At 41.5% G+C, this 23,233-nt stretch overlaps 1 protein-coding gene across 3 annotated transcripts in view; it reads right to left on the bottom strand.

Annotated features, from left to right (window-relative positions):
• Positions 1–16,515: 16,515 nt before the first annotated feature.
• Positions 16,516–23,233, bottom strand: part of Trpm6 (transient receptor potential cation channel subfamily M member 6) — a 160,815-nt gene continuing 154,097 nt past the window's right edge. For all 3 annotated transcript variants that reach the window (XM_076560997.1, XM_042261624.2, XM_076561004.1), the window contains exons 38-39: positions 22,363–22,469; positions 16,516–18,548 (exon numbers count right to left, since the gene is read on the bottom strand). In XM_076560997.1, coding sequence (XP_076417112.1) covers positions 18,415–18,548; positions 22,363–22,469 — 241 coding nt within the window. In that variant the 3' untranslated portion in view covers positions 16,516–18,414. The remainder of the gene's footprint in view (positions 18,549–22,362; positions 22,470–23,233) is intronic.

Below are 23,233 nucleotides of genomic sequence, written 5' to 3'. Positions count from 1 at the left end.
AAGTGCACATTATTCCCAAACACATGGTACATTCATTAAAATTGTGTGTTCTGTCACAAATAAATTCTCAATAAATTCCAAAACTAAGAAATTATTCAGCTGCATGAAGAGTCTGCTACCACCAAAACCAGAAAACCAAAGTGACTAGACATTTCTTCTAGGGAACTCTCAGACTGAAGAGAGAAATGGAGACTTAAATTTAAAATGAATTAGTATTTGAATCGATGATGGAGATGGGAACCTGTGATAGCATGAGTGGTTTTATATAATAGAAGAGGAGCCTGGACTTAACCTACCAAGCTGGCACCATGCTTAGTTGCATCCCAGTCTCTAGAAACATGAGCCCAAACAGTCTCCATGCTTTGCAATGGCCTCATATCAAACATTTTGTTATAACAACATTCTGGTTTCCTTTCTATTGCTATGACAAATCGCTCTCACCAAAAGCAACTTAGGGGAATGAAAGGATTTATTTGGCTTACACTTCTGGTTTGCAGTCTGTCACTGAGGGAAGTCTGGACAGGAACGCAAGGGCAGGAAAGCATGGGGAGCAGCTGCTTGCTGGCTCAGTCACAGGCAGATTCATGTTCAGCTAGCTTCCTTATACAAGCCAGGACCAATCTGCCTAAGGGTGGTGCTGCACACAGTATTCTGGGCCTGTGTGCATTAATTAGCTAACAACCAAGACGATATGCCCACAAGCCAGTTTGATCCAGACAATTCCTCAATCCAGGCTTCCCTCTCAGATTACTCTAGGCTGGGTCAAGTGGACAGTTAAAGCTAATGGGGATAAGTAGCTTTGCTTTTCTCTGCTCAAGCTCTTCCAGCAGTCTCCCTCAGACTTAATCTCTGATATCCAAGGCCCAGTACGATCCATCTTTCTCCCAATCTCTTTTGACCTTCAGCCTGCTACTCACTATCTCCCCTCTGCTCACATTCTGTTCACTCCTCCTTAGCTGAAATCAGCTCCTTGCTTTCCTTGTGCCTCACTGCCTTTGATGTTGTAGCTTTCTCTGTCTGAAATGTTCTTGCCCAGGTACCCCTCTCACCCAGCCTCTCTTGTATATATATTCTGTATACAAGAGAGACCACCACCACTTTCCTCTCTGTTCTCTTTCTTTGCTTTATTATTCTCTATTGGCGTGTACTTATTCAGTAAAAGACTGACCTTCTCCCAAAATAGGTCTGGATTCTGCCCTTGCCTAATAGTAGGTGATTCTCTAGACCCTTAAAATGTACCAGCTGATAGAAATGTCTGTTTCGGAATTTGGGTCACTGGCCAGTTTAACAACGTAATTTATGTTGAGACTTTGGACCACACTGCATCAGTTCTGACCTCAACAAGGACCACAGACCAAAGTGTTAACATAACCTGCTGGTGAGGCTGGCTACTAAAGACAGTTATTGGGTAAGTTTATAATTAATCCTTGGCAGAAAGTCTAGACACAGCACAGTGAGTTTCTCCAGTTGGTTGTGGGCCACATGTATTGTCACATAGCATGGTCATAGAGAAGGACAACTATTCCAGCATCTTCACACTTGACCTCCTCCTGGGTTGTATCTCATGCATTTCTTCCTTTGGTTGTTTCCTTGTAGGAAACGGAAGCCATGAGTACCATAGTCTTAGTGATTTCTGCAAGTACCCCAATAGATTGTCATTCCTCGGAGTGATTCAGGAATCCCTTGAAATTTGCCAAATTTGGTGTCAAAAGTGAGGGAAATTTTGAGTCTGGGTCTCATGATGTAGCTCTGTCTGGCCTAGAACTCACTATGTAAACCAGGCTGACCTCCAACTCACAAGGGATCTATCTGCTTCTGTCTCCCAAGTGCTGGGCTTAAAGGCACACACCATCACGCCTGGCGAAAGTTAGGGACTCTGGGGGGAACTATTAGCTAGCTCTGTATAATAAGGTTATTGTCTCCCCATACCCAGTTACATTGTGTATTTCTCATTACTGTGACAAAACACTTGCAAAAGGCAACTTAAGGAAGGAAGGGTTCATGTTGGCTCACAGTCTGACGGTGCAGTGCCTCATGGCTGAGAAGCTGTGACAGTCAGAGGATGAGGCAGCTGGTCACATTGCATTTGCACTAAGAGACAGTTAAACACTGGTGTTCCACTTCTTCCTTTTTATTCTGCTTGGAAGCCCAGCCACAGTGAGCCAGCACAGGGACGATTCTTCCCTTCCCAGGTAAATCATTCAGGAATTACACTCACAGACTTACCCAGAGGTGTATATCCTAGGTATTCTGACTGCAGTCATGTTGGCTTATCAAGATGGACCACCACACTACTGCTGTATTCTTCACCAGGTTTGGGTCACTGCTATACATACACAGCACAGAGCTTATGTCCCATATCCAGCATCCACAGAAAAAGATAAAGCCTTCACTGCCTGTTTCCATTTCAGTCATCTATGTCATTTTCAGAAGAGATGTTCAGGGGCTACAGAGGTGGCTCAGCAGTTAAACAGCCTTGCTGCTATTGCAGAGGACCTGAGTTCAGTTCCTACAACCCACAAGGCAGTTCACAACTACCCATAACTACAGTTTCAGGGGATTCAATAGTCTCTTCTGACCTCATGTGCACTGAGCACCTACATGATGCACATTCACACATGTATGCTGGCAAATCATTCATAAACACAAAATATAAATAAATGAATGAATGAATGAATGAATGAATAAATAAATAAATAAATAAATAAATAAATAAATAAATAAATAAATAAATAAATGACATGTGATTTTGTACCTGGGAACATCCAATGACTATATGGGGCTTATTTCTTCATTTTTTTGATGGGATTGTTTTAAAATCCTTATCCTGTATTGGTAGTTTTTAATGGGGAGGGGTATTTAAATGTATTAGATTTATTACCACACATAGTTATTTCATTGACTGATGTCTGCATTTTCCTATATCTATTTTATATAGCATGGCTAGCCTTTGTTCTGCTGGTTCTGCCATAATGTGTCAGACATTCATCTTATGTCTTTACCCAGCATGTGCAACTCTTGAGCAGAAGTACAATCTGACTGTAGCTACATAGTCTTTTAAGTACTTCATCCGTACTTATAGTTAGAACTGTTTTTTATATATATAAGAGTGTGTATCTTTATTTATCTAGTCAGTCATCAATAACAAAATCAAAGTGATTTTATTTTTTTTTCCTTCAAGCAATGAGCCAAGCATTTTGTTTTAAAGATCTTTTTCTCCATCCTATCCTTTCTTTTATCTGGACTTCTGATTGATATCAGGTGAAACATTCTCTCTCTCTTTTTAGCACTGTATTTTGTAAGGGAGTAAAATAATCATTTGGGATCATCGATATGAGTTTCTGTGATCATGTTAAAGACGCACCAGAGGTAACACAGCATAATCACTAAATGTAAACGCTGGTGTCCGACCCTAGCAGACCCTTGAATGTGATTTGAGCATAGAAATGAGTGGACTTTTCTGTGCCTCAGCTTCCCCCCTCACAAGAAGGCTCAATTGCAAAGCTGTCAGATTAACTCAACTGTGAGTGTTACTGATTTGCGTAAAAGAGATTTAAATGGATTACTGTGTGCACTCAGTAGAGGCTGCAAACACAGCAAGCGCTGTGAGTGTGGTGATTGCTTCCTTCTCTGTGATCGACTCGGTTTTCAGCATCCTGACAAATACCTAGAAGAGAGCGATTCTCTCACAGTCGCTCAGGCTGCGTTGTTTTTCATCTTCATGGAAGAAATTTGGGACCTATAGGATTCTTGAGTAATAAAGTTCAATTTTTTTTTCTAGAAACACTTGGAAATAACATTTTACTACCTTTATTGAATTTTCTGTCTCAAAGGTCAATGTGGCTTTTCTCTTTCAAAGGGAGTTGTTGTATCTTCGTGGATTATTCAGTAGATTCAATAAACATTCACCCTGTTGATTCCTTGGACTCCACATTCTGAGCCTGTCTCGAGGGAGGTGAATATGGACATTATGCTTATCAGTGTCTGTGGATACTTGCAATCTGTAGCAAGACTTCGCAGGTGCTTTCTACCTCCGTTTTATAAAGACTCGTTGAAAAGAACCCTGCCTTTTAATGAGTTTACCATTTAAAAAAAAATTGGGACACTGCCTGGTTCCACCATGTTAAACGAAAATAACATTCAGAGTTGAGTTAATCTGATTGCATGGGATCTATTTTCCCCCTTGCTGCAAATCAGAGCAGTTTTCAGCTAACAAGAATGGGTGCCCTACTTGAACGGGCAGCAGGCAATGCCGCTAGTCAGAGCGGCACTTAGCATGGCATTGCCATCATTACATCCCCAGGTTCACAGCAATGAAACTCCAGGAGTGGCAAAGTCAAATCAGTTCAATTGTCTGATTGTTCATACTCATAAAGTGGGGAAGCTGGCAGGGGTCCGGCATAAAACTTGGAGTTCTGCACTGGGGCTCCTTTAAGGTAATTCATTGCCCTCTGTAGTAGCTTAAATCAGAGGGGCCAGCGTGGTCACAGTGAATGCAGTTCCCCATCCTGCTGGAGAGCAATATCGCAGAGAGCCGGCTGCTATGCCAGATGTCAAAGGTGCCCTAAAAGCACTTGGTTTTGATCTGCCCCATTCCTGAGAAGTACAATGGATGGGCCTTTAAGCACTACCATAAAAAAAGATTGTGATTAATGAAGCAGCGCAAGTTAATAAACCGCGTTGACTCCCGCTTCCTTCTCCTAGGCATTTCACTGTCCACAAAGCAGTTCTTTTACTTAGCAGCAGGGACATGTAAAATGTTAATCATCAATCTGTGGGCCATTAAAGAAGTTGCTTTCCCTTTCTCAAGTTGAAAACCAAGGGGGGAAGATAATAGGTTTGGTTAACAGAGCTGTTCACATAATGGAGATGTGCCGTGGAAAGCTTTGATGGAGTCAGCCTGGGAGCCCTTGAGCGCTAATCCATCCTGCTCTCGGGACCACGAGTTCAAATCCTAGCTGAGGCTGGAGGGCTCAGACCAGGAGGCTGGGCTGAGTATCTTGAAGGCAGCTGACCAGCAGGAGGTTACTGTACCTCAGTGAGGCCAAAAATAAGATGAGAAGGCACGGGAGCTCTCTGTGTCAGCAGCCAGGAGCCAGGGCCTGCTGGTACTCACTGACCTGTGAGCCCTTCCTCCTCCCAGAGAGCACCACAGCATCCCTGCCAGTGAGGTGAGTGGCTGTGAGAGGAGCCCTCCCTGGGCAGGAGAAGTTTTCTTACCTAGAGAACAAGACAAGAGTTTTCAGCTAATTTTCCAAAACCTAATTAAAATACTTTCCCAGAGACTCGAGTACATCATCAGAGAGATACAATTTGAAATTTTACTTCTGACTTAGAAATTGCTTTGGATGGGAGGGGGGGGCAAGGGCTAAAAATTGGAGACCCAAACAGCAGAAGGATGGCCCTCAGGTGTTTTACACTGTCAGTTAATATTGGCAGGAACAGAGAAACTACTGGAAGACAGTATCAAGTCAGGTAGGACACTCTGAACTATTCAGGGTCAGAAGAGGTGATGTTGAATTTGAGAACAGTGTCTCTCTTCTACACTAGAGGCAAATTTTGTCTTGCCTTAGTAAGGAGCACTTAGAGAGGTAAGGGTCTGGGTTTGATCCCCGACACAAAAGGAAAAAGAGTAAGGAAGACTTAAGACTTAAAAGAAGTAAGTAAGGACACTTAGGCTGTACCTCAGACAACACTGGAAGAGGAGATGACTCCCACTCCTAGAAAAAGTCTATGCTACAGACCACAATGAGAGGAGAACACTGGGTCCCTGACATTATGAGGAATCGTATTTGGTCAATGGAAATGTCACTTCCATGCTAGAACCCTTAACCTTCAATTTTCTTTGCTTCCTCTAAAATTTCACAGAGGCAAAACCATGTTCCATCTTTTAAGCTCAGTCACACCTACAGTCTTTTTATGCTTTTTTTTTCTCAACAAATTTCTCCTCAGACCTAGTTTCAGAACCTTGTAACCCAATGAAAATCACTTTGATTATACCTGTTGTCCATTTAGGCCAAAGGAAACCAAATATCAAGCGTGCGACCCTCAGATTCTCAGACCACAGCATGGAGGCCACGAGAGAGGTACCAACAACCTTGAAAAGCAGACTGTGCAAGAAGGGATGTTTGGCAGTTGTTCAGTCTATATTCTGTTGCTATAATAAAATACCCCACAGTGGATCATTTATAAAGAATAAAAGTTTACTTGGTTCACAGTGGCAAAGACGAGAATGTCCAAGAGAGCATTGTGCGGGCATCTTCTCAGCATCTGATGGGGACCTTCTTGCAGCAGGCATTACATGCAGACAGTAAGGATGCTACCTTGGGTCTCTCTTTCTCTTCTTATAGAGTAACTAATACAAGATAGGACCCTACCCTCATGACTTTATCTAGATCTCATCAGTCCTTAAAGCCTCCAACAAGCTTCATTTCCAGATTGGAAAAAAAAAATGGATTTTGGAATTAGGATTCCAGTTCATGAAATTAGAGGACAAATCCAAGCCTCAGCAATTGTATATACTAGGCACACGATGTTCGCTATTTCGTGGAACTTATGAAGAAGCAGGAATGATAGGAATCTAACCCAAAGCAGCATGAGCTCTAGGCGTCCACTGTCAGCTTCCAATACCCACTCCTCGGAGCAGCCAGGGCAGTGACCTTGAACATGCACCACCTCCATCAAACCAAAGCACTCCTTGCTGAGCATCTGATTCCCAGGCTCCCAGGGGATTCTCTAGAAAAATGTCTCGGCCCTACCCCTGACCTTATACACTAGGTGTCCACAGGAGTGTGTCTGCATGTGCTGTGCCCCTGTCTCTCTCTGTACTTAGCACCCTGCGCTGAAGCAATTGACTGGTAGTGCATAAGCCTAGTACACACAATAGAGCAATTTGGTATTTGTGTGCAGTCAAACCTGTCATCAGAAAGGGAGCCATATAATTGAAAGCGTAAAGTAGGAATCTTTCTTTGCTTGGACAGTGTTTTCATAGATTCATGCTATAGAACAAGAAAGCAATACCCTTTTCTAAACCCACACTTGACATGTGATTTAGAAAACTTCCACCAGACACATAAAAAATGGTGATGCTGATGGTGGCATGAAAAGACACCCAGAAGCAATTGATGGTATTAATTCATTAAAGAGCTTCCCCAAAAACTCATACAGCTATCTCTATTTGTTATACTAACTCCCAAGCGGTGGCCCCTGTGGGCATCTGATTCACCATTACACTTCCAAGGCCAGGTGGTTTATAATTAGTGGATGGCTGATAAGTGTTACTGAATTAATTAATTGACCAACAATTCTTAGTTTCGAACACTTGCTAACATCCCTAACTTGAATGTTACAACTTAACACCTCCTGTGTGAGCACCACAGAGCATGCCTAGACTCCCAGCACTCAAGAGACTATATGGCCCAGTCTCAAAATAACAAAATGGAAAAAAAAAAAAAAAGTAAACATCCCATGAGTATACAGAGATTTTAACATTTGTCCATTCTAGCTTCACCTCTTGCTCTCTGGACCTACACTGCCCAGCATGTGCCCTTAAGAAGTAGCTGCAAACTATTTACCATTCCTCAAACAGCTGATCTAGATGCTCTTTCTTCTGCCAGGCAAACTGTTCCCTCTCATTCGTCATTCTTCACAAAGCCTTTCCTTCACTTGACCCTAAAACACTAGCGAAGGTCTCAGTTGTACCTCTTGGTTCAAGGAGGTTGTTCTGGGTGTCTGTCTTCTCAAGGTATATACTCTCCTGCCTAATAATCTTAGCATAGTGCCTAGAATCAGTCTTAGTTAAATTAATAACTCAATGATTAGACCAATTGAGGAATCAAGCATCTTCTGGGAGAGTTTCAAAAAATACCACACACACTGTCTTCCTGAGCTCTGATGGATGTTTCACTGGTCTAAATGGACTGATTTTCACAATAATACCTAAATATGCTTCAGTTTCTAAAACTGACAAGTGAAAACACTTTAATAAAATATTCCCACTTCCTACCCACACTTCTCTTCAAGAAATAATACCAGGTGACTTTGTATTATTTCAAGTTTATGAATCCATGCTATTAGACCTTCTACTTTGTGGAAAACATATGTGACAACTAAGTCTCTTCAGAAAATGTTGTCAGTACTTGTCTCTTACCTATAGCCAAACTTTCCACCACCTTCTATGTGAGCTCCCACCATGTGAAAATTTACACTGATCATGGTCATTCAGCAGAGGAAATGAATTAACATTCTCCCCAGGACCCTCATTTGTATAGTATATTAATAGGCTCCTTATGTAAATGTCTGCTCTTACCTCACTGCTTATTTGCCTGCTAGCTGGCTGCATGCAATTTAGAAAGGAGGGCAAGAATGTCTGCTTTCACGCTTAGAGCAAAATGGGGAGGGGTGGGGGGTCAAGCATGGCAGGAAGAGGGACAATAGACATATTTTATAGCTGTCACCGAGCCAACAGTGGTTCAATAAAGCCAACTTCAATTCCAAATAGGTATTTGTGTGTCTGCCCAATAGATTTGTCATTATAAAGGAATTATGGAAACCAAAAGACAATTAAAGTGACACAATTTTAAAGATGCTTACTCAAAAGGAGTCTTTTGATTAGCAGAGAGAAAAGTGTTCCGTGTCCTAAATGAAGAAAATATTCTATTTAACACTTCTACAGAAAGAAAACCTCAACAGATACAAACATTCACAACTATCGCACTAGGAACTGGACCACAACAGATAACCTCTCATTTGACAAAGCTGCCATCATTCATCTAACTCCCTTTTTCCTTTTTGTCTTGGATATCAGTGCTAGACTGCATTCCTAAACTCCTTTGCGGGTAGCTCTGGTCCTCGGACTGATTTTCAGTTAATGGTAATATACGCGCGTGAGCGTTTGCGTGTGTGTGTGTGTGTGTGTGTGTGTGTGTGTGTGTGTGTGTGTGTGTGCCTCTCACTGGGCCAGGCTATAGCTGTCCTCTTGGGATAAGGAATCTCAGAGCTGCCTTGGAATCCTTCTGCTAAACACAGTAGAACCCTAACATCAAAACGCCTAAGTGGTACTGAGACCCCACACATTCATGGTCATAGCCCAGGGGGTGTAAGGAAGGTGGAACATAAATTTTCACACTACCATCAAAATGTTCAAGTTAAATATTTGAACCAGTCCTTGACATCCACACCTGACAGAATCTTTTGACTTGAATCTTCCATCACTCAGTTGCTTTCACATTTCAACATCTGCTTATTGTTGTTTTACCTCACACTAACCCTCCCAGTCCTGGTGGTCCGGGACCTGTGTCATTAACTACTAAAATGAAAGTTTAAAACAAGAGAGAGCTTCAACCCCATGAATTCCTGAGTTAAAGATAATTTTGGTGAAAAACAAAACTAAGTCACATTGTAATTATTGGTTTCCCTCATGCCTGTTGTGTCAGATCATAAGAGATTTGCGGGGACTCCCTTAACTCCCTTACTAGTTTTGTCTGCTCTGCCTTAGGTTACAAGGAAGAGTTTACAGCACACCAATTGCCTTGTTTCTCTAAATCTTCACATGGCTCTTCCTCGGTCTAAAATGACAAAAGAGTCAATATAAATAAATGTAATAAAAATATTTTACATCATTTCATTTAAAGCCTTCCATGGCCACTCAAACAGCTATTTTCCACTTATGTAAATACATGTATACCCACAAATAATATAACAGAGTACCATTTTTGAAATTGACATTCTGAAGTCACATACTTAGTGACTTATTCTCTCTGAGAAAACAGACGAGAATACCACCTGACACACCTCAGTGACACTCTTTAACTAAGACCCCAAGCTGAAAATCTAGTCACATCAACATGGAAATATTCTTTTTTAGAAAAGAAAAGGGGGAATGGATAGGTATAGAATATTAAGGCAGATTATTGTATTTATTAATAAACTAATTTAGTAAAATATCAGCCTTAGATAATTTGTACTGATATGGATTCCTGTATATTGATACAAATGCAAACTATTTTTGTATTCCTATTTAAGATAAATTGTATATTGACACAAATACAGAACTATACTTGTTGTAATGTACATATATTTCTACTCCTGTTTGAAATGTTTTGTATATTGATACAAATGTAAAATTATATTTGTCATAATGTATGTATGTTCTACCTCTGTTTAGGATATTTTGTATAATTGATATATATTTAGGATTATTGTCATATTGCATATTGTACTATATATACACTCGTACCTCTGTTTAAGCTATTTTGTGTATTGTCACAATCTTGAGGTCATTGTCCTTATATGGTACATCTGCTTACAGACTATTTATCTTGTTACATGTTATCTGTTATCTTGTTAATAACTTAGTTTTTAAGTTATTTTAGTGGAGAAGACTGAGTTATAATCACAATTATCATTCCTATAGTTATGTTAGTTAGGTTCTTCAGACTTACAGAAAGATATGTCAAATGGATAGATAGTCTTCAAACACTTCATAGACCTAGAGAATATGGCATTAAAATGTTTTGATAATTTAGAATTCCGTTGATGTGAGACATGATTGCTCCTGACAGCACTGATCTGATCCCAAGAGAATGTTGTGCTTCTGAGATATTTCCATTTGGAAGCTTGTCTTCTTCTTAGAACAAAAAAAAAAAAAAATGGCCTATTGGGCAAAGAACTGCCCCTGCCTCAACTGTTGACAATATGAATACTATCCCTTTGGTACAAGCAGGACACAAGGAAAAGTGATAATTGAACTCTGCCAAGACAGAGTAGGATAGTCTTTCAAAAAACCTGCTTCAGAAAATGGTCTGACAGATACTCTAGGCCTGTAGCCAATTTGAATACACCAATGATACTAAGAAATTCTAGGTGACTGTCCAGGCTGCCAGTTGTCTCTGTCTACTCTCGCAAGACTCCCAAAAGTTGCTTGTGTCCTTCTCCCGTTTCTCAGGTATATGTTTATTGTGTATATTCCTTCTCAGGTCTTTGATGGGATTGGAGACTAACAGTTATAATTACAATCTTCTTGTATCTTTGCTGGAACATATTAAATATTAGATTCAGGTTCTTCAATGTAGGACATCTTTTGGAATGATCTCTGTAACATGCCATTTACCTATATTCCAGACTCCTCTGGATTTTAGTATGTGTATCTTGTTTGGTGTTGTTCTTGTTGGTGTAGTTTCATCTTGTATAAGTCATAATCCCTTAGTCCTCCAGGACAATATTTGGTAATCATCCATATTGTAAATAGCTTTGTATTAGGTCAGAATTTTCTTATTTAGACAAAAGAGGGGAGATGCAGTGGGTAGCTGTTCCAGCTTTGACCTTGAAACACTGCCCCTAGAGTGACAACAGGTAACTGCCCCGCCTACCTATGACCTGCCCCTGGGGCTGACATGCCCCAGGGGCGTGGTTGATAGGGAGCCCCTTAACACTTGAGGTGCATACATGTTTGGCCCCTTCTGAATACCTTGTGGTACTGGAAGCTGGATAGGACACCGTCAGAGTTCTCCACTGGATGGTACCTCATCTCTCCCAGATCCTGTAACCAACCCCTATTGGCTGTAAGTTTTCCCAGAAATAAACCTCTCTTGATTACCAGATAAATTATGTGGAATTGCCTCATTAATTACAGTAATATGTGACACTGTAGTAGAATACCAATATTTGCTTTAAAATTCAAATGTGGTTGTTACTAGGCTGACTGGTGATTTACAGGACCTGGGTTCTAGTCCCTCTTCCAATATATGAAACACAATCTCTTTTTGGTTTGTTTGTTGGTTTGTTTGTTTGTTTGTTTGATTGATTGATTGATTCATTGTTTGTATTATTTTTGTTTTTCAAAACAGGATTTCTCTGTGTAGCCCTGGCTGTCCTGGAACTCACTCTGCAGACCAGGCTGGCCTTGAACTCACAGAGATCTGCCTGCCTCTGCCTCCCAAGTGCTGGGATTAAAGGCATGAGCCACCACCTCCTGGCACACAATCTCTTTTGAAATCTTTCTTATCTATCCTTTGAACTCTCACTTTTTGAAAGTCTCACATTTTCTAATTCTCCATGTCTGGGGAAATTTGTATTTCAGTTGTAAAACTGGTGACATCTCTCTGTCTACATTTGTGGCCTACTGGCTGTAACAGAAAGAGGGGAATCCATCAAAGAAAGAAGTAGGGAGAGAAAGGGGGTAACGGGAGGGGAGGGGTAGTGAAAAGGAGAAATGATGGGAAACCAGTATCCTTCAAGCTAGCCCAGCTTTCCTGTGGTTCATGGAAGTGCGGTCTGGAATCTAACTGCCCTCTCTGAAATAAGGCTGAGAGATTTCAGAATTCAGCTTCTTCATTCCCACCAGCAGACCCATTCCTCTGGGTGGGAAATGGGAGAAATAAAATTATCTTGACAACAGTCGATAGTTGGTGTATCTGCCTTTCTTTGTACTGGTTCTGCAAGCCATCTTCTGATTATAAATCCGCTTCTGAGACCTATGTGGACATGGAGTGAGGGCCAGGCCAATAAAAACTTTGCAGGTTACATATATTCTGTGATTTCACTCTATACTGATAAACTAGCAGGGCACTAGAGGCTCCCAAGTTGTTGAGAAAAAAAGGAAAAGGCAGAGATCCTTGTGAAGGTAGAAATTTTCCCAGAGGACTCAATGCCAGGACCACCCAAAGGAATACACCCATCCTCCTGCACCTATCTCATGGCATGCCATGAGGAATTGGCTGGCTTATGCACTTACAATGATCACAGATGTCCTGAATGTGCAGAGCTGAATCCAGCAATGTATAAAAAGTATAGATGATGCCAGGAAACATTCTACAAGTCCAGTTTAGATTTTATTATCTAAAGGCCTAAATTAGGTCCCAACTTTCAAATCTATATTTCAGATCTTCCCAGGGTAACACTAACACTGTGCTGGCTAGGACCATGTAAGTTACTGTGTCAGTGATCTGCTGCAGGTTCAAATCTCAGCTCTCCTTGAATGGATGACAGCAATCAATGCCCTAACTTATTTATAGTGGTTTCAGACCTATACAATACACATAATGGACTAAATGAAGCATATCATTGCATAGATACAATGCATATTACACATAGTGCCTGTGAGATAAGGAGTGTTTGATGCATTATCCATAGTAATGATGCTGTCACTGTGGTGATTTGCTGACCAATGATGAGCTTCTATGCTGAAAATTCCTTAATTATCTGGAAAAAGTCTGATGTTGGATCAGATTTCATCTATTAAATTTAATCTTGGTGTTAGGGCAATATAGGAACATGTATAAAAATCATTTCTAGAACAGGACAGACACTGAACAATGACACAAAACTAAGGACTAAATAATGGCTCTCACTACACCTCTCTTCCCACTCTGTCCCTAAGATATTCCCAGAAGTCCTCTAGAAACAGACAGCATTTTATCTCATGTTGTTTCCATCTGCAACAGGCCTATAATCTTCCACCTCTTCTTCAGAGAAATCATTCACCAGCCCTGCCACCAACCATGACACTGTAACCTCATCCAGGACAGACACAGGCTTGGCCAGTACCCCTCTGCCCACGACCTCTGCATCCCCCACTTTTTGTCTACACAATTCCAAGGGTGATCTGGAAATTCTAAAACATGGCAACACACTGAAGGTTTCTTCTTGTTACCAAAGCATCCCAAGGCTCTGTGACCGGTTGCTTGGTTACCAATAAGATACAGAGCAAAAGATTCATTAGAAGCTAAAGTACAAACCCATGATGCCAATGAAGAGTCCCCCCCAAATCCTTCCAACAAAAGGGAACTGTTACATTCACATTTAGACAGTCATTAGCAGAACAGTTTCTGCCATAATAATTGCAAGAGCTTTGTAACTAATTCAATAGATAGAATTTCTAAGGGTCTACAGTAAATGTTCCCTTGGAGGAGATGAAAGCTCAAAGGATGTTAGTTGCTAAAAGAAGATGTGGGTGAATGAAAGACCAAAATTTTCTTATTACCAATCAGGTCTGTACTGGCAAAATTTAAATCAAGGCTAATAAAAACTTGAAGAAAAAAAACCACATTGCTTTGCAAACATCAAACTCTGTATCTTCTATCTTTTCTTGCCTCTGAAAATAACACCTAGGGTGGTGCCACATTGGGCTTGATTTCTTGTCCAGAATGCTTTCTCCAGCCAGAGGATAGCAGGATAAACAAGACAGGTAAGTCTAGAGCCTTCCAGCAAAGGAGAGCTGCTGGGAACTGGTGGATTTCCAGATTTGAAACTTTTAATTTTGAAACCAAAAAGTGAACCATGAGCCTTTTCCCTCTAGAAAGGGAGAAAGAGCAAGAATCCTTTTGTGCTTGTGGAAAAAAACAGGTCCACCAAGCCTCATCTGTAAATACTCAATAACAAATCACATCATTCCAAAATGAAAATCTCTCACTATTTATTGAACTGAATTCCAGGCTCACAAGAAGCCTTTCAAGTGAGATTCTCCAAGGACCTTCTAAATGCTATCTCATTATCATTCACCTTCATTTAGAAGTTAAGTATGTTCATCTCCATTTCAGAGTTAGGGGTTAACAGAAAGGTTAAACAAATTATATAAACTTACATTAAAAGTCTAAAATGATAGAGACCAAGGAGTATGATCCCATGAGGATGACATTTCTTTAAAAAAATTAAGCAACATACTTAATTCTTTTAGGAGAGTCTTTCAAAAAATATATTTTATCTGCACATAGTGGTCTACAAGGAAAAGGCAAAAAAATAATAACAATTGTATTAACTGCAAAGCCAGTGTGTCTTCCTGACTCTTTGCTATTTTCTGTCCACACCCATGTGGCTGAAGATTTGAAATGCTATTTAAGTCTCAATTTCCTTCAGAAGCTAACCTCTGTGGAATAAAATGCTGTTAAGGGGGGAAAAATCTTTTCTGTCATTTGACTTTAACTTATGATAAATTAGCTTCAACTAGTTTCTTAGAAAATTGCCCAAGAAATGACTACAGAAAATTAAATACCAAGACTTCAAAGAGGCAAACACACAGCCTTCAAATTCCGACCTCAGAGAATAATCCTCCCTTTCTCGTGCTTTGGTGAGATGTGAGTAAAGAAATCTTACTAGGACATGATAATGAACCATCTTTCAAATGACTTTTCCATCAATCTTCTTTTCAAAGGGTAATAAAGTGATGATTATTTCTAGGCAGTTTCTGGGAAGTTATCATCTCATTTTAATAGTTACCAGTAAAGGACTGCACTCAGGCCTTATCACCAATGGTGATAAGGGTAAGAACTGGTTAAGAATTCAATACAGAAGGTGTAGGTTGTTAAAAGCTATTTCCTAGGAAATTAAAACAGAGAGACATCAAAAGAATCATATTGGGTCTTAAAGAGTTGGTAGTCATTTCCTTCTAGGTTAAAAATGTAGATATAATTTATTACCTGGTGAATGAAATTCACTATCACTTGAAGATTGTATTATTTCTTTTAAAGAAAATATTGTTGGCCTCATGCTGTGAGCCATGCCTTTTGCTTGATTTGGCAAGAAGCATAAGAGGACCTGAGAAGGGCATGTGTCATCACTTCCAAAACCAGAATATTGGCTCTCATTAAAACAACAGTCAACAACAACAAAATGTTCTTCAAGCACTAACTGGATAGTTCTTGGGAACTCTTGACCACCCAGCATTTGTTTTACAAAGCCAGAGGAAGGAGTGCCCCAAATTACATTAAATCTTACTCCTCTGAGATGCAAGAAGCTTTAAGACAGCAAGGGATGGGCACCACTCAGAATCCAGAGATGGAAAGCCCATGAACAGGAGACTCCATACACTAGATTCCCTGCATAGGAGCTTCCTGGCCTCTTTGCAGACCCTCACATCCAGATCCAACCCATGACCAAGGCTCTGCCCTTAGGAAAGGATTATGCAGTTCATCTTCACTCGGAGGCGCTAGAACATCCATGCCTTCTTATTTACTCAATTCTCTACCCCAACCAGAGTTCACTGTTCTAGCAGGGAAGGTACAGGACCCATCTCTGAATCTGACATCTGCCTAGAAGCCAAATATCGCAGGACTTAGTAGAGATCCAAATGTGGAACAAAAAGAGAGAAAGAGGAGGAGGAGGAGGAGGAGGAGGAGGAGGAGGAGGAGGAGGAGGAGGAGGAGGAGGAGGAGGAAAAAGAAGAGGAGAGGGAGAGGGAGAGGAGAGAGAGAGAGAGAGAGAGAGAGAGAGAGAGAGAGAGAGAGAGAGAGAGAGAGAGAGAGAGAGAAAGCCAGCCGTTGGAGAGCAGTTATTCGGATCTTCACCCCCACAATCTTACCAACAACGCTGCTGAGAGAGGGTGCTTCCCAAATGACTGCTGAGGACCATCAACTGAGGGAATGAGCATCGCCTCCCTCTATGATCATGTCACTCAGTCAACACTGTCACATCACATGCAAGCAATCCCAGGGTCCTTTACCCAGCAGTTCTTTTTTTTCAGATAATATTCTATAGTTGTTTTTCTTAGTGTTTAAAAAAAAAAAAAGCACACCACAAAAGTTTGCAATCAAGTTTTTGTATTTGCTTTCAAGTTTCACTCCAGTTTATAGGTCAATAAATTGGTGCGTTTGGTTTGGCCCTTGCATAGGTAAACTCTGCCCTTTGTAGAGTTGAGCACAGCACTGAAGTGAGACCAACAGATCCCTTACTGATTTAGAAATGAGACAATACTGCTAAGCACCACCTCCCAACAACATTATTAATCTTTTATCCTCACTGCCAGTCACTGTTTCCCCCAAGCACATACTTAAGGGACTGAGACAGGAGGATTGGGGGTTTGAAGACAATCTATGGTATACAGAGACAGGTGGGGGAAGAGGGAGGGAGGAAAGAGAGAGATAAGAAATTGTCCAAATTTCCCACCTCCTACCAACCAAAAAAAAACGGACCACAGATAAACCCTCAAAGTTACATGAATCAAATACAATTGCTTTCCACCCCACCATGCAATACTTCTCTTGAAGTGCAGCAAAAGGAAGCAGGAGTTTAGAGTTCTAAAGTAGATTTAGAATTAAGTCAATGAATGTAAAAACTAAAGACAAAAAGAAGCTGAAAATGTTTGGGCCTAAGAGGTTTGCTGCTGACCAGTGCTCCCACTGCTAAGAGAGAGGCTCAGGGGTAGAGGGGAGCCATCTCTTGGTCCCAATATTTGCTGCTGCTACTATAAAAAGTCATGCTTGTTCTGAAGCAGGGCAACCCAAAACAGCATGCAACAGGGAGCTGCCCCCAACACAGGGTCGTTTCCAGAGACACTTCTTCAAGTTCCACAAACCAATGAAGTGTTCAAGCCATCAGAATGCTGTAATGGAAGGAGGAGAATATGTGCAAAGCATTTCAGCCCGAGATGTGTCTTCTTCCCCCCACAGGACTGGCCAAGGAGAGTGTAGCTGTGATATGATTCAGTGCCAAGAGGGAGAGAATGAACAGAGATGGTCTCTAACCTTAGTGTCCTGAGCTTAATAAACTGAAACCTTTCATAATAGTTTGCAGGATTACATATCCCCATTTTTGCATTTTAAAAAAATAAAGGGATGTAAGGAAGATTGGTTTAGATTTGTACTTTTCCTTCAGAGGAACTAGAACAGACCAAGCATCATGTGATTTGATGACAATAATCTAAGGTTTCAAGAGCCAGGTGATGGTGGTGCATGCCTTTAATCCCAGTACTTGAGAGGCAGGGGCAGGCGGATCTCTGTGAGTTTGAAGCCAGATTGGTCTACAAAACAAATTGAGTTCCAGGACAGCCAGAGCTACACAGTGAAACTCTATCTCAAAAAAGGAAAAGAAAAGAAAAAATAATCCAAAGCATCTAGAGTTCACTAGAACCTGGACTTTTTTATGACTATTTATGCTCCAACCTGGGCCAACAGACACTTATCCCAGTGTTTTCCCTGTGGTTGCTATTCAAAACCTGTGTCGCTGTAGAGGGAAGAAGAAATCACATATATTCTTAATGTATGTGCATGACCCTTGAATGAAATGATGAATAGCAGTGGGGATAGAGTCTGTATACATAGTGAGAAAATAAATTAATTCATCCCCCAGTTCTTCAGTGCACAGCAGTCTACTCCAACAGTTCCAAATGGCCAACTGAAGCAATGAGGTATAAAGGAGAGTATTCCCGGCGGACTCATCTAGTGTCTTCATGCAGAACCAGGAGATGAGATGTACGCCAAACATTCTGCTCAGAGGTCAATATACGGGAGGACCCCTCCATTAGACACTGTGTCCTCTGGACAGTGGGAGATGAGGCTCAGAGGACACTTCCAGGGAGTTCCACATTGTTAAGTCATCCTGACAGAGATTCTGATGTAGTCAGAATCATATCAATCAGTGTACATCATCAAAGAGTTCAAGGCAAAAGGAGCTAAGCAATCATCATCTTCCTCATGATCCTTTTTATAGGCGTGTGTGATCTTCTAGGGAATTTCTATTTCTGTCTCTTGCTGGAAGCCTCTCAGCTGGTTCAGTGTTTTTCTCAAGTCCTGAGTTGCAATGTTCCCTTGCAAGGGAATAATCATTTCTTTTTAAATCTACAAAGAAAACAAGAGAGTCTTAGTAGATGGCTTAGAATACATTGAATCTCTCAGATGGACTGAAGTTCAGGCTTAGTCAAAGTGTTCAGAGAGTCTCTGGCATACTGATTCCAAACACTCAACCATATCTAAACTCAGACCCTCTCCCATCCCAACGACTACATGAAATTATAACTATGTATGCTGTCACCGTGTAAAGCACTGGCCACCACCTATTGGGGTGAGACTCGTCCGGCCAAAGTTAAATGAGGTCCAGCAAGACATGGAAACCTTAGGAAGCATCAGAGGGATGGATCAAAATGGTGACTTTACATTCCAAGGCTCAGCTTTCCACAAGAAAGCTGCCCACAGCTCTGAGGCCACCTATAAAAGCTTCATCAACCAAAAATCACATCAGACGTTTCCTAAGCCCTTCCTCTTCCATTTCAAAAGGAAATTTAAGGAAGACAGTAAACAGAGTAGTCTTTGAGAAGAAACGATAGGGAAGGGGGCATTAAATGTTGCATACATCTATCTCTTTGTGCTGTGATTCATGAGTGGATTCTAGCCTGCAGTTGTGGGATGGTTCAGAAATTCATCAGCTCCTGCCTCCCTCACTCAGAGTTGTGATGTGCCTCAGCCCAGACCGAACCCCTCCCTGTGTTCCTGATGACCAGCCAGAAGACATAGCGCTGTACATCGATTTCTTTGCCCATCCTCTGTGAACTCACGTCATGGGCAGTTATGAGAGTGTAGTCTTCCTCTTCACTCCATTGATTAGTTAGCTCAAGGACTGGGAGGTGTGTGTGATGGCTTTAGGGAACCAAGATTGTGACTCAGAGGTAGACAGTGAAGACAGTATGTGTGAAGCCCTGGGCTCAATCTCTGTTACCAAGAGGGAAAACTCATATTTCTTACTTTACTTTTTTAATGTTAAATGGTAATTTTTCCAGACAAAAAACTGACACACACACACACATACACACACACACACACACACACACGCACGCACGCACACACACGCAATAATATAACCAACATTTATTGAACATATACGTATACCAAGTATAAATCTTTATAGCAACTTGGTGAGACAGGTACAATTATCTCTTGCTTGCAGATGAAGTTGTTGAAGGCCAAAGCCTTACAGCCAGTAGAAAGCAGAACTGGGGTACATGAGCCCTGCCTGCCTGGGTCTAGATTCCAGGTTCTTATGCACTATCTTATTTTGCCCCTGCCTTAAAAATAAATGAAACGTAAAAACTAAACAGTATTTCTCATTCTGTTCCCCAAAGCAAAGATTTTTTTATTCAATTACCAATGATACGAAATGGTAGTATTTCTTTATTTACACTTCAATATTAATTTTTTAAAACTAGGGTTTTAGACACACAGAAAGTAGGGGAGAGAATCTGAATGAGCACTCTAGAAATTCTTGCAGTTTGTAAATTGAAATATTATTTAAAAATAAAGACGATAAAAATTCTTGAGTAAGTCAGGATGAGAGACTGTTAAAAGGAACAAACTTGCCTTTAGCTAAAAGAAAAACAAAAACTGGGTGGTGAGAAGGACTCAGCAGGAAAAGGCACTTGCTGCCAAGCCTCGTGACCAGAGTTCAATCCCCAGGACCCGCATGGTAGAGGGAAAAAAAATAAACAACTGGCTTCCAGCCTACAACCTACCATGGCATGCCTACATGTGCACATGAACCCTTAATCATACTCAACAACTAGCTGGGCTTTCCAAAGACTGGAAGCTGTGAGTAATGGCTTGAGTCTCCTTGGCCCCTGGCTGATCAGATATAGTCCTGGGTCTTCAAGAAAGGAAGCTGCCCTGTCCAGGCTATAGTGAGTCAGACTGGGCAGAGTTCAGTGCCTAAGGATGATGATTCCTGAGTGGATTCCAGCCTGCGAGTGTGGGATGATTCAGTTATTCACCAGTTCCCGCTTCCTTCACCTGATGTGCCGCAGCCCAGCTCCAATCCCTCGCTGGGTTCCTGATAACCAGCCCAGAGAACACAGCATTGTGTATCACTCTCTTTGTCCATCTATTACGAGTTCACATCATGGGCAGTTCTGACAACACAGCCTCCCTCTTTGCTGCTTTGACCTTGCCCTTCTACACCATCATCTGCCCCTGCAGGTTGACACACTCTATCGCCACTGATGGAGGAAAAAACTGGACATCTAATCCTAATCCCTTTCTTTGGCTATGTCTGGCTTACAAAGCCTCCCTCGATTCCAACAGAATCAGAAATTGCCCATTTTTGTTATAGTTGTTTTATAGGTCCACCCCAGGTTACAGTGGAAGATGCCCTTTTGCTGATTTCCAGCTCAGGGTATGACTTTTTGTTAAAGATATGGGGCCAAACTATATTGCCCAAGCTGACCATGAGCTCCTGGACTAAGGTGATCCTCCTGCCTCTGTAACATCTTAGGTTATAGGTGTAGCCACAGTACCTCACTCAGGACTGTACCCTTTGATGAGCAGGAAGAGCTGCTAATCTTCCAGTGAAATTCCAGTGTAAGGACACCCTTGCTACGACCCAGGAAATAAGAGCTAAGCAGGTTAAGGAAGACAGTAAGCTCCCTTTCTGAAAAGGCCAAATAGACCCCAAGCAGAGTCAAGATTGTCAAGATTCCAGACTGGAAGGCAGAGAGAGGTCTTCAGCCATTTGCTTCATGCCAAGGATACTGGTTTTGTGCCTCATGTACTAGACTCAGAGAAAATAAGCCATATTCCTAAGCCAGATGGTTCTGGGGTGGTTTTGATTTTTGTTTGTTTGTTTATTTGTTTTTGTTTTGTTTTGTTTTCCTCTGTTTTGTCTTTTTATTTTTCGAGATAGGGTCCCTCTGTGTAGCCCTGGATGTCCTGGAACTCGCTTTGTAGACCAGGCTGGCCTCAAACTCACAGAGACCTACCCACTTCTGCCTCCTGGGTGCTGGGATGAAAGGCCTACACCACCATTGCCCAGTTAATAGCTCTGTTTTTCAAATGTTGCTTAAAGATGCAGTACTAGGGCTTATAGTGGCAGGACTTGGGACTAGTGTGATGTCTAAGCTAGTAAAAGGTGGCTCCCCACAAGCCTGGTGACCAGAACTTGATCCTCAGAATTCATACATTGGAAGAAAGGTACCACATATCCACAAGTTGTCTTCTGACTTTTGTGCAAGCACAATGGTGTACACACACACACACATACACACACACACACACACACACACACACACACACACACACACACACACACACACACTGCAGTGAAAATTTAAAGTGACGGATGTAGGGGCTGGGAGTGCAGCTCAGTGGTAGAGTGCTGGCCTGGCTTGACAGGGTCCCCGGATTCTAAGCCCACTGCTGTAAAACAAACAAACAAATGAGTGAATAGAGGGGCAGTTGTTACTGGATAAAGAAGTGCTTTGACTGACAGCCTTTCTTTTCCTCTGGGCCACACCCTCTCTGGTGCCCAATGAGCAAACTGGAACAGAATAAAAATGCTACAGGCATGCTGTCTGCGAGCAAACAGGACATTGGAAGGGAGGAATGGCCTTCCATCCCGTTTTGCTCCCTTTAAGTAGGTGGAACTTTTCTCGTGGGGTGACTATGACAAGCACCGGGCCCAGGGTTTGTTTTATCACATTTTGGCAGAACCTCAAGCAAATCCCTGTCCTTTAAATCCCTCCTAAGACTTGAAATTTTTTCAGTCAGAAAGTCGTTTGTGAATGGCTGCGAATGAGATAAAAATGTGGTTAAGATTTTTGCTCGATCCCGAGTTATAATAACTGTTATTCTCTGAGAGTTTCTCCGAAGAAGCGGAGTCTCCCTGGCTTACCGGGCAGCCTGAGCCTCCCGCAGCAGGAGTTGCAACGATGTTTTGCAATGAAGTTTCTAATTGCATCTTCCCCTAAATTGGCCGGTCCAAACACCATCCCTCTTGATCTAGAGGAAATATCAGAATATCAATTAGATCGCAGCTGAGGAAAAGGAGTCCAACTAGGATTCTCTGAGATTGCGAACAGTATCCCATAGTAACCTAGCCACTTAAAGGAGCCAACCAAGAACAGAGCACTTTGGGGGAAATAACAATGTTAGGTTTGCAAATTTAAAATTCAAATGCACTTAAATCTTTGTACCCAACTCCAAGACCTACTGTGAAACTCATTCCAACACTAATCTGATAGAAGAGTGAATTTTCGATGTGCTACATTAAAACAAAATACAGTGAAACCCTTTTTAATGCATATGGGGTGAGAGAATGACATTCATTACCACATGCTCTACTAAAACACCCCAAAGGTAAAGGATAGAGTAACTTTGCTATGGAACGCACCTTCTAAAAAGATGTGCAGTGTCACACACCCAAATACTTTTCTGAAAACGACTCTCCCCAAACCACACACCTCCTGGCTTTTTGAAAGCCACTTTCAACTCTGCAAACTGTTTTAACTGGGCTCTTCATGGAAAGTCAAGACAACTATTAAGCAAAAAGTTTGTGGAAATAAACTACAGATGCCCAGAGTAGGACAGAATTAATCACAAGTAGTGTCAGTATCTCTGAGACACGTTTTGAACATTCTAATATAAAGATCCTCTGCAGATTCCAGGCTTGCTGTTCACACCACCATTATTCTGTAGATTTTGACCCGCTGTACAACACAGGACAGAGCACACTAGGAACGCCTCCAAAGAAAATGTATGAAAGC

This window comes from Peromyscus maniculatus, chromosome 1 (assembly GCF_049852395.1).
Source record: "Peromyscus maniculatus bairdii isolate BWxNUB_F1_BW_parent chromosome 1, HU_Pman_BW_mat_3.1, whole genome shotgun sequence".
In the NCBI taxonomy this organism is placed as follows: Eukaryota; Metazoa; Chordata; class Mammalia; order Rodentia; family Cricetidae; genus Peromyscus; species Peromyscus maniculatus.
The sequence above is the reverse complement of the archived record's forward strand: the minus strand, read 5'-3'. Positions and strand labels throughout refer to the sequence as shown.